The sequence below is a fragment of the Miniopterus schreibersii genome, assembly GCF_964146895.1.
Source record: "Miniopterus schreibersii genome assembly, chromosome: 5".
Lineage (NCBI taxonomy): Eukaryota > Metazoa > Chordata > Mammalia > Chiroptera > Miniopteridae > Miniopterus > Miniopterus schreibersii.
Genome location: NC_138106.1, coordinates 44,438,388 through 44,450,763, shown reverse-complemented (window position 1 = coordinate 44,450,763; position 12,376 = coordinate 44,438,388). Strand labels below are relative to the sequence as shown.

The window sequence follows — 12,376 nt, the reverse complement described above, 5'->3', positions numbered from 1 at the left end:
TAATAGGGGAAATGGGGGAGTGGGGTGGTGGTGATAAGGGAACTCTGTACTTTCTACTCAATTTTTCTGTAAACCTAAAACTGCTGAAAAAATTAAAGACTGATAATTTAAGAAATTGTACAAAGGAACATAGTAACAAATTTTATTTAAAAAAGCAATTTCATACTTTATTCAAAATAATTTCCAATCTACCCTGGCCAATGTGGCTCAGTTGATTGGAGTGCTGACCCCATGCATGGCAAGGTTGTGGGTTAGATTCCTGGTCAGGGCATATACCGAGGTTGCAGGTTTGATCCCCGGTCGGGGCGTGTACAAAAGGAAATACAGAAGGCAACGGATCAATGTTTTCTCTCTTTCTCTATCTCTCTCCCTTCCTCTCTCTCTAAAATCAATTAAAATATATATATAAAATATATACACACACATTCAGGTGAGGATTAAATAAATAAATAATTCCCAATCTATTAAAGATTTAAATGTTAAAAACAAAAGCCATGAAAGAATTTAAATATAGGTAAATGTTTTTAATAATCTTGGAGATAGGAAAGCCTTTCTAAGCATGGTATCAAGAATAGAAAATACACGCGTGCACACGCAAACACAAAATTGGTAAATCTAACCATATATGAACATACTTGTGTTTTTTAAATAAAAGTTTCAAAACAAATGACAAACAAGGGAAGCTAGTTGCAACTTACATGGCAGGCAGAGTTAATATCTCTAACAAATTTTATACCTCTAAGAAAAAAAAGGCAATGGAAGGGGCAAATGACATGAACAAATAATTCACAAAAGGAAGTAAAATAAACAATTTAAGAAAATTCTTACATCACTGATCATTTCTTTAATCAGAGAAACACACAATAAAACATCAAAATGACTAAATATATATTCTACATATCAGAGTAGAAAATATTAAAAAGATGGATTATATTCCATATTGTTTAAGGTATAGTGCATTAGTCATTCTTCCACATGCTGCCTGAAAAATTAAATTTATGTAACATTTCTAAGGGTAATTTAACAAATTACATCAAAAGCCTTTTAAAAATGCATATCTCTTTACCAAGCAATTAATTTCTAGGAATTTATCCAAAGGATATAGTAAAGGATGTAGAAGAGAGGCATATACAAATGCAATGTTGTTTATAATGCAAAAAACGTATATGCCTAAATGCTCCTAGGATATCATTAATAAAACTACAGTATATCTATACAATATAAACACAGTCATTTAAAATTGTACAGATTTACTGAAATGGAAAGATATCAAATAATAAATTCTGTGGGATAAAAATAGTTAATACCAATAGTACAGAAGTCACACTATATGCATTTAGGCAAATTCAACTACAGCAACTATCTCTGCCAAAAAAAGGGACAAGTCTACCTGTCAGACCACCCAGTAAGTGAATGTCACAAATAAAAAATTAGAAGGGAGAAGACTGTTCCCTCAGATAGTGTCTGTTTTCATGTGCCTCTCATAATGTGAGCACCTCTCTCTATCTTACTGCGCTGAGTGTGATTCCAGAATTATGAGCTTTTAGTACAAGAGGTTACTTAATCACAAGCCAACTACTTCATCTGCTGCTCAGCTGAAGAAACAATGCTTTCTTTCCACTAGAGGAAAAACCAATTGTATTGTAGTTAATGAGATAGTGTTAAATTCTTGAAGGAATTTCAAGGATAATTTTAATCTGATGGGATTTTTCACCTTACACACTGATTTTAAATATCAATTCCCATGAAGGAAACAATTCTATTTTATTTGTACAGGGAGTCTGCTTTGCAAAATTAAAACACATATATATACATAAAGAATAACATTCTAAAAGGATATTCACCCTAAGGAATAAGGAGAAGAGAAGGCGAATAAACACTGAAACATAACCCTGCCATTTCAGAGGAAAAAAAATGTATCGGTTAATTGACTAAAAACAAGTACAGTGTTTTTATTAACTAAAATAGACAACTGTCAAATCTACTCAAGCACAGATTCACTGTTTTCTTCTAAGTCAATGTACATTTATTTTTTTAATCCTCATCCGAGGATATTTTTCCCACTGCTTTTTCAGAGAGAGTGGAAGGGAGAGAGAGATACATCAATTGGCTGCCTCCCGCATGCACCTGGACAAGGGTCAGGATCAAGCCTGCAACTGAGGTATGTGCCCTTGGCCTAAATCGAACCCAGGACCCTTCAGTAGGAGGGCCGAAGCTCTAATCACTGAGCAGAATTGGCTAGGGCACCAATGTACATTTAAATAGCCATTTTTATCCCCAAAGAAAAGAATATCATATAAAACTTAAAAGTATGTATTATAATTTGTGCTTCACACACTTTAAATACTATTTGACTAATAGTCATAGGGTATTCACATGCATATTCTTCAAAATAAGGTGTGTATTAAAAGGAACCAGAGCTTCTCAAAAAGGCTGATTCCAAGGCTGGGGCAGGATATGCACAAGTGAACCTAGAACATCATGTTATTCCAAAAGAAAGAAAATGCATTAAAATATGATAGGGGCATTCCATAAGGACAAAAGAGTAAGTTTGTAAAGGCTCCGACTAGATAAATCGGAAACAATCTGAGCACCAAAAATAATGATTGTAATAAATTATCAACCACTGAAAGAAAATAGATACATTGATAGATGGACAGATAAATAGAAGGGGGAGGAAGGCTCTTACTTACAGTAAGATGCCAAGTGTTAACTGGAAAATGTGGACGAGTGCTGTTATTTTTAATACAGTGAAAACTGGTTCAGGAAAGCAGCGTCAATGCATGCTAAATTGTAGGAGAAATTCTGCTGAAAAGCAGGGTATGTGCATGGTGTTAAAGTTTCTCCCCCACATTTGGCTTATAAGATGCAAGGGAAAAAACAGTAACTATAGAGTAATGAGATAACACCTTAATTGGGTGATCAAAATTAACATCATCAATGAAGGGATGTACAGAACTCCATAGAATACATAACCTGAATTTAATCATGAGAAAATAAGACAAACCCAAAATGAGAAACAACATATAAAAAAGTAAGAGCAATGGAGAACTGTGTTCTTCAAAAATGTAACGTCATAAAAAATAAAGGAAGACTGTGGGAATGTGCCCAAATTAAAGGAGACTAAAAAGACATGACAACTAAATGCAATACCTGCTCCTAGACTGAATAGTGTACTGAAAAAATATAGGGAAAATACACTAGAATTTAATAGGGAAAATTTGATCCAATATAGATGAAATAGCCTAAACCAAAAGAAATATTTATAGATGCTTTTACAGCTCTGTGATTAAAAGGTTCTAAAGAGAATTCAACCAGATTAGACATAATCGAAGCACTGCTTCAGAGCAGTAGTAAATAAAACTATTAACAAATAATCTAATTCAATCAAAACCACCAACTGAAAAATAAAACTGCCCTCCAATTTCATAAAAGTTTAGCTAACAGTCAATCCATATCCTGTTATGTTTTCCTTTCTCAAATCTAGACTGCAAAGTTACACACACAGCAACAGACTAAAACATAACACTACTAGAACCAACAAGTCAAAAAACATAAGAAATTCTGACATTTTATCATTACAGCTAAAAGCTCACCCTTGATTACTAAGTTAAATACGCTTTTCAAAATACACAGATTCCATCATTATAAACATTCACCTTCAAAGCAAAAACTATTTTAAAAAAATACCACTGATCCCACAGATCAACATCTATGTTAAACATGTTATCAGTGTTTTTTATCACATTAAAATATTCAACTTATGATAAAGAATATCCTAAAAGTTGACAGTGAGGAGAGGCCCTGGATTCAGATTAGCGGAGTTCAACTTCTGGCTCCACAATTTAGCATCCTTGGGCAAAGGACGTCATTTCTCAGTGCATCAGTTTTCTAATCGATAAAATGGTATAATCATCTCACAGGTGAACATACACCTCATAGGATTATGATAACTAAACAGATACTGTATTAGCACATAAAAAGTGCTCAATAAATGTTAGTCATTATTACTTTTTACACACACTTAAGAGTCATATTCTGACATGCATTAAGATGGCTTTTATGGAAAACAGTATAGTTCTGCAAAAAATTAAAAATGTAACTACCATATGATCCTGCAATCCCACTTATGCATATATATTCAAAGAATTGAAAGCAGGCCTCAAACAGATATTTGCATACTCACGTCCATAGCAGCAATATTTACAGTAGCCAAGAAGTGGAAACCCAAATGTCCATCAATGGACGAATGGATAAAGAAAAATGTAGTATATACACACAAAAGAATTATTCAGCCTTAAAAAGGAAGGTAATTTTCCTGTCATATACTACAATGGGGATTAACCCTGAGGACATTATGCTAAGTAAAATAAACCAGTGACAAAAAGACAAATACTGTATGATTCCCCATATATGACATATGTACAGTAGTCAAATCAGATAGAAGGAATGGTGGTTTTAGCAGGGGTTTGGAGAAGGAAGAGGAGAATAGTTGTCTACTAGGTATAGAGTTTCTGTTTTGCAAGATGAAAAAGTTCTTAAGTGTTTCATCACAACAATGTGAATATACTTAATTCTACTGAGCTATACATTTAAAAGTGGTTAAGCTGGTAAATTTTGTTTTTTTCTAATTAGAAAAAAGAAGCATACTTTGAAGCTCAGTAGAACAAACTTAATGTTCCTTTACCATGTTTACAGGGCCCAGGAAAACTATTCATTAATGGAATAGCAGCAAAGGACCTAGGAGCTAAAAGATCTCAGAAATGGACACTTATTACATAATCCATCTTCATTTTCAAAATATCTGCAAAACTAAAATAAAAAACATTGCATTAAAATAAGCTAGCTACACACTACAGATAAGATATACAAATCATATGGCTCAACCTACTCAAGTCTCTAAAGCCAGCCTGATATTGAGTCCAGGTTTTTCTCTTGTGCACAAGGAAAACAGATGAGTTCTCTTACCCCATAAGTAATCCCAGGGGTCTAGATTGGTATGAAATCTGAGGACTACGAAGCTCATCTTGAATCCTAGACAAACTTAAACATCAGAAATGACTTTAAACCACTATGGACCTGAACACCTAGACTACTCTGACTATAATCAAACCACATCCAATCTACTTTACTCACAAAATTTTCAAATAAAGTATAAAAATGAGAATACAAAATCAAATATATTAAGTTTTCAAATTACGCTCACCTAAATCAGAGATTAAAATTAAACTGACTTTATCTCACATTTATACACAAATAATCACCAGATGTTTCGGAAATAAACTTTAAACAAATGTATACCTCATGATTTTATTTTTTAATGTATAACTTTAAATATTCCACTCTAAAGAAACAACTTAGCTCTAACTCAAAAGTCAATAAAAAAATTCATCTGTTTTCAATAATTTTTAAATCTCCAAGCTAAGAGTTAGAACAGTGATAGCAGTATTTCACTGAATTGAGGATACTGTTATTAAAGATATAAATTAGAAGGTGCACTATTATTTCATGTGCCACTAAGAATGCAAAATCACTGCCAACATACATCAGTTATAAAATAAACCCCAAATTCTGAGATATTGAAATATTTAAAAATTGGTATCTTAGAACTGATGTAATACAGTATGTACATGCTTGTTCCTCTGAATAACTCCAAGGTACCAGAAACCTAATCTATATATCAGCTATGGGGGGGGGGGGGGGAATCAAAATTTCTATAACACCAAAACTCAAGTCCCACACCAACTTTTTCAAATGCATAAAAACAGTCAATTCAAACCACCAATTCATAGAATCAATCAATAAATAATCGATGCAGACTACAAGTCCAAAGAAGTAACTAGATTATTCACTATAGCCTAAATAAGTGATTTCCAAACTCAGGAAGTCAAGAATGTAAGCATCAAATGATTTTCAAACAACTCAGGTAGTCAAGACCCACGTCTCCTTTAATCCAATAGTCCATGGGTACCAGCTCAGAGGACAGAGTGCCACCTACTAAAGAAAAAAAACAGTAAATCCAGGATTTTTCAGTACATACTATGAAAACAATGGATTCTGGTTTAGCTTAGGGTGGTTTACAGATGTAAAGTACATTATCACACTGTTTTAAAAACAATGGTGCAGGTGCAGAGGAAAAAGAAAATCTTAAGTATTTTCAAAGACTGAAAAAATAAAGGCTAATAAATTAACCTAAATTCAGCAAACAGAAAAGAATGCATATATTTGGCAATGTCAACAATTCAATTACAGGATGTAAACACACAAAAACCTCTACTAAATTTACCTGTTTCAAAATTCCTAAAATCTATTACTTTCCTTACAACAAAATCTGATACCACATCCCATAAAACATTAAACTATAAGTAAATCTAAATATCAAAGTAAATTCACAACCAATGAAATTATGCAGAACAAAGATTCACAAATATAAACTTATTAGAAAATTATCTCTATCAGAATTCAATTATGTATAAGAATAGATAAACACACTCAAAACAGGCAAGGCAGATATTGTAAAAAAAAAACAAAAATTTCCTCCAAACATAGCAAATCTACAGAGAAATCTAAGCACAGATGGCTTGGTTACTTCACTAACCATTAATTTTCTTAAGTTGCAGACGTCACACAGAGGAGGACTGCATCTATCTAAGTCTATATCTATATGTAAATGAGGACTTAATAGTCATACTATTTTTTTCTAAACAGTGACCATACTAAATAAAACATTTCTAGGTTTAACATTGGTTTAGAAAACCAAATAACAAAAATTATTTTTCCCCTCCTTTTTTGCTGTTTTTACAGAAGAATCCAATTTGATCATCCATTTGGACCTTAAACATCAGAGCTTAGAAATTCAAATGTAAAATATGCCCATCAGTTTAAAGAAAAAAAAAGCAAAATGCTGATAATTTTTGAAAATGGGTGACAGGTATATAGCAGTTCATTATACTATTAGCTCTAATCTCGAATTTTTTTTTAAAGTTTATAATAATGTAAAATTTTAAAAACTTATTCAGGTGTACTGAGTGGTCTTTAAAGTCTTCTTTAATTCTAAAACAAATTTAGTAGAAAATATAGATTTACCAATAAGTTATTACAGAGTATACTAACTTGAAGGTGGACTTCAAATCACATTGAAAGTTACTCTTATCAACAGATAGATGTAAGGGCATTATCTACTTGGAAGTTACTGAGGAAATAGCTATAATGCAATGAAGTACACATCTTATTTTAATATGTTATACAGTCAATGACTAATAAAAAAAACCTTTCATTCTCAGAATTGGAAGGCACAAATTTTCTAGTTCAGTGGTTTGCACAATTTTCAAGGTAACTGGAGGAGAGGGCCAGAGACAAAAACCTCTCGTTTAATATACTGGGGATTGTTTACAAAATATAAGATTTTGTTTTAAAAAAGGATCTAGCTATGTTTTTAAAAGGCTTAAAAACCACTATTCCATTGCACCCATATTCTACAGCTAATATAGTGCCTAGAAAAGGTTATATAATTTATATAGTATCATTCAATTAATGGCAGTGTCAGGAACAGAATTCAGGACTCGTTTATTTGTCCAGTTCTTTAAAATGACGTATCACTTCAAATTTAGGTTACAGTTAAGAATAAAATTCTGTTTCAATTTTCTTGCCTGTAAAATAAGATTGGACGAAATCATCTCTAAGACCATTTTCCAGGTCTAAGGTTCTGACTCCATGAATGCCAAGTTTAAACAGAGGTCTGTGTTATGGTAAATGAATATTCTTAAACATAACAGAACTCTTCAAATATTTTCAAGGACTCCAGAGAAATACAAGTCAAATACAGAGCACTGACAGTTACTCAGATGTTACCTTTAGGGTCCTGAAATATTTCTGTAACTACACCCCCTTTTAACAGTTAATGCTAGGATACGAAACATTGTTTTTGAAGATCACTGAAATAATCACAGTTAAAGGTCCTAGGTATTTTTGGAAAGAGTATTGGCCTATCGAAATACATAACTCAATGGATGTTCAAGTTACTGAATGCCTCAAAGAGAACCAAATACATCACTCTCTTAAATTAAAATAAATAATTAATTAAAAGGAGCATTAAGCCTAGCTGACACATAATGGTCACAAATAAAGTTTTAATTCCCACCTATTAAAGCCTGAAAGAGGTTGCTCTGAAATATGTTAATAACCCGTTCTATGGAACTTCTGAGCTGTCTGTCTTCAGTTTGGCTTAGTTTCGAACGATATTCTTCCAGAAGTTGCAATGCTCTCTGGGTATCTGAAAAGAAAAAGAGTCTAATTAAAATTATATATTTACAATAAAGTATTACACACTACCTATGCAGCAAATGATTCTTCGAGACATCTATACAGTTCCCAAATCCTCCTGGTAAACTGATGCTAGTATGTTCATGCACACCTCTATTCCCTAGAATGATCTAAAAAAACTTTAAACATGTCACAGTAGAAAAAGGAGGAAGGTGGGTAGTTTTAATAAATGTGCACTGGTAGTCTACTACAATAAAAGACCATTTTGATCAAAGTATTAGTAACATAGTTTCAGCTGATCTTATATGCAAAAGCAGATAATCCAAATATTAACTGTTTCAAAATACTAGTTCTTAACCAGTATCCCACACTGCTCACAAAATAGTGTTTAGTAACAATAATAATGTAAAATATTAAAACACCAATTCAGAGTTTTTAAAAAAATATTTCCGAGGGAAAAAATTAATTGCCTCTCTAATGACTTGAGATGTCAAGGAAGAAAGTTTGACAAACATATAGATGTTTTCATTTTCTGAATGATGTGAGGCTTAGATTCCCTAAGTAGTAAACGATAGGACTGTGCAGTCTCGTTTGAGTTAAACATTTTAAAAACACAGCAATCAGAAAACAGACATACTTCTAGAAAAGCAAGTGACATCCCCGAGAAGAGTTCCGAAACAAATTCTCACCTTGTTTCCGGACCGGCATTTTCTCCAGAATCAGGAGGAGGGCACACACCTTTAAAAACATAAATCAGAAAGGACACAGAACTAAAGAAGAGAACAGAATCAAGGTTAAACTAGCATTTTCCCCTTAATCTCAAATCGAAAAACTCCCAGCTTTATTTGAAAAATCCACCTGGCAAAGTTTTCCCAAGTGAAAGGCAGAACCTCAAAACCCAACAGTGTCAGTCAATCTAGAAAGCTTTTACCTAGGAGCTGATACCTCTGCAAATTAAGAGCAGACAAGTCGGCTTCCAAATTCTCCTCGAAAGCTGCCCCCTCTCCAAAAGGCACTAAATGCCTAGACGTGAGGCCACCCCTCCCCCGGCACAAGTATGCACACTCCCCACCAGCTACTAGAGGCGGTGACGAGGCGCTCCGATCCTCAGCCCCTAAGCCAGCAGCGGCTGTAAAGCGCCGCGAGAAAGGGACCAGCTGGGCTGATCACCCCGCCATGCCCGGGCCCCCTCCTTTCGCTTGCCTTTCTCCTCGCTCGCTTCCTCCGGGCTACTCCACCGGGGGCCGGACAGGGAAGCGGCAGCTCTCCGCGACGCCCTCGCGCCCCACATGCACACCTCCGCGGGCCCCCACACCTGCGGCGCCGACACAAAGTTCCTGAGAGCGGCGTGCACTCGAACCTGGGGTGCGCCCGGGACCGACTCCGGGCGGCTCCCCCGCCCGGCCCCGCTCCACGTCCCCCCGCCCCGCCCGGGGCTCAAGGAGCTCCGCTAAGGGGGGAGTGAGGGAACGGGGGAGGAGCTCCCCTCGGCGGCCGCACCCCCGCTGCCTTTCCTCCTCCTCGGCCGCCGCCTCCTCACTCGCCGCGGCCCGCTAGCCCGCTTGCCCTCGCCCCTCCTAGCCGTCCCACCCCCGGAACCTCGCCTTTTTCCGCGCCCCCAACCTCTCTCCCCCTAAACTTTCCGCCAAGATGGCGGCCCCGAAGCCGACTGCCGCGCCCCCACGTGACCGCTTTCCCGGTGCTCCCAGCCAATGGGAAGTGAGGAGGCGGCTCGCGGAGAGCTCCCGGCTCCCTGCGCTACCTTTGGGTTGGAAGCGGGAGGAGGGCTGGGAGGGGGCTGGGGACTGGGAGAGCCGACCCCGCGAGCATCCCGAGTGGCCCACCCCGCTGAAAGGGGCGAGCGCCGAAGAGGCTCTGAGGACAAAGGCGTTGATACACGGACTCTACAGGTGGGCCGGGTGGCCCTGGAAGAGCTCGCCTTTACCTCACCCGGCCCACCGGTGTGTCCCGCGGCTTTGAGCGAGGAGCGCCCCAGGTTTTGAAAGGTCGGGGCGTCAAGAGAGATGTGACTTCACCTACACCAGATCCAAGACACATTCCGGGACACGCTTGAACCTCACTAAACACGTGCTGTTTTCAACTCCAAGTCAAGAGAAAGTTCCTGTCGCCCCCGGGGGTGGATCCCTAACCAAGAAAAGCGGTCTTGCGGAGCGGACGACTGCACCACCCACGTTAGGGGCAGGAGAGGGCGGAGCCTGGGACAAGGGAAGAGGAGCCGGGGGTCCATCTCTACACTGTCTTCCACTTTGTACCGATTTTTTAAAAAGTTACTATTCGCCGCTCAGTAAAAGTTTTGGGGGGGTCGAATTAAAGAAGGGCACGTGAAATGGGGAGATTGGTTAATCTGATAAAAGTGTTAGAGTTTTACTAGAGGATTTTAAAGTCTACGTGATTCATTGCAAGCAAGAATGCATTTCAGGGCGGGAAGAGAAAATTCGTTCCCTCTTTGACTCTCCTTCATTCCCCCGCGCCTGCGTCCCCCGCCCAGTCGTCGCGCGCAGGTAGCGCCCAGCTGCGGCGGCCCCTTTAAGAACTCACCTGTGGCCGCCGTCCCCGACGCCAGGCCGCCCTCAGCTCGCGCGCCTGGGTGAAGTTTCGCCCGCACCTCGGAGCGGAACGGCGGGCGGGACGGGACCCCGGAGTCACGGCCCAGGTCCTCGAGCCTCTTCTGGATAACAAAGACGTCCCCGCACTCAGGCCCAGGGAGAAGAATCCGAGGTCACCCAGGATTGGTAACAAAACTGGAAACTCGAAGATCGTATCTTTCAAACCCGGAAGACTGTTCCCAGTCAGTAAACTTGACAGCCTCTCACCGAGGCCATATCCTTGGGATAAACGGGGAAGTCCGGGGAACCTTGTACTGTAACCATGACAGTTACTCAGGTATGCTGACCACTGCTTTCACTTTGGGATTGCACCTTGGAATACAGACTTGTGAGAACCCCGCTAGATCCACTTGCTCAGTTTAAGATAAAGAAACAGGCTCAGAGAGGGAGCAACTTGCCCAAGGACATATGGGCGAATCAGTGACAACAGCCCAGAATTAGGTCTCCTAATTCCATTCCAGGGCTCTTTCCACTGTGATTTTTGGGCAACTTGACAGTGATATGTTGGTATATTGGCAGCAGACCTCTATGCTCCCCTGGATCAAGCATCTTGGGAGCTTGAGCAACAGTTAAAGCAACATTTCATAGAAGAAACAGATGGAAAAGTGAAAGGAAGCTCTTAAAAGCAGTGAGCTTCAATAGAGGGATTTTTAAAATAGTGAAATAGGGGTATTTTTTTAAATAGTGAAAATGTCTGATGCCCTGTGTGCTATTACTATTGAAACTTTTGATGAACTGTGATTCCCTTCTAAGAATGGACCCTACAGAATCCTGAAGGAGGAAGGGATTTTGCCCTCCCCCTTAATATCATTCATTGTTCATAAATGTTCACTTGCTAGGGAATGGGGATGGAAACAAGTAAGATCCAAGCCATGCTCTCAAGGACCCACAGCCTAGTAGCAGGACAGTGCAGCTTTTCCCAGGAGCCACTGAAAAGCCAAAAACAAAATTATCGTGAGTCCTCAATGTCATCGTAGTCCTCCCCAAAATAAAGAGGAGGAGCAGCAGAAAGAGGAGACAAGAGAGCCTACTTGTCTTCCTCTAGCCCTGTGTAGCTGTCAGCAGTGTCCAAAAGTAGAAATGAAGCTAGTCCTTGTTCCACCCTTAGGGGCCAGGACAAGTCCAGGCTTAGTATGAGTGACCCTTACTTTTCATTCCTCCTTTCTGTCCATCTGAATTAGTTATCTATAGCTGCATAACAAATTCCTCAAAGTTTAATGACTTAAAACTTAGTAGCTTAGTAACTTAAACAGCAATAAACATTATCTCACAGTTTCTGTGGCTCAGGAATTCAGGAGGATCTTAGCTGAATAGTTCTGGCTTCGGGTCTCAAAAGGTTGCAGTGAAGATATCTATCAGGGCTGCAGTCATCTGAAGGTTTAACTGGGTTTAACTGGGTTTAACATGGCTCGCTCACAAGGCTAGCAAGTTGCTCGCTGTTGGCAAGAAGCCCAAGTTTCTCACCATGAAGATCTTTCTATAGGGCT

The 12,376-nt window shown here is 38.5% G+C and overlaps 1 protein-coding gene across 8 annotated transcripts in view; it reads right to left on the bottom strand.

Annotated features, from left to right (window-relative positions):
- DLG1 (discs large MAGUK scaffold protein 1) overlaps positions 1 to 9,679 on the bottom strand; it is a gene marked incomplete at its 5' end in the record, with an annotated part of 224,257 nt that extends 214,578 nt beyond the window's left edge. For 3 of the 8 annotated variants that reach the window (XM_081137784.1, XM_081137780.1, XM_081137783.1), the window contains 3 exons: positions 8,141 to 8,272; positions 8,952 to 9,000; positions 9,466 to 9,679. In XM_081137784.1, the coding sequence (XP_080993910.1) occupies positions 8,141 to 8,272; positions 8,952 to 8,970 (151 nt within the window). Of the gene's footprint in view, positions 1 to 8,140; positions 8,273 to 8,951; positions 9,001 to 9,193; positions 9,267 to 9,465 lie in introns of those variants that run through there. The other 5 variants (XM_081137787.1, XM_081137785.1, XM_081137786.1 and 2 more) reach the window with 3 other exon arrangements.
- Positions 9,680 to 12,376: the final 2,697 nt, after the last annotated feature.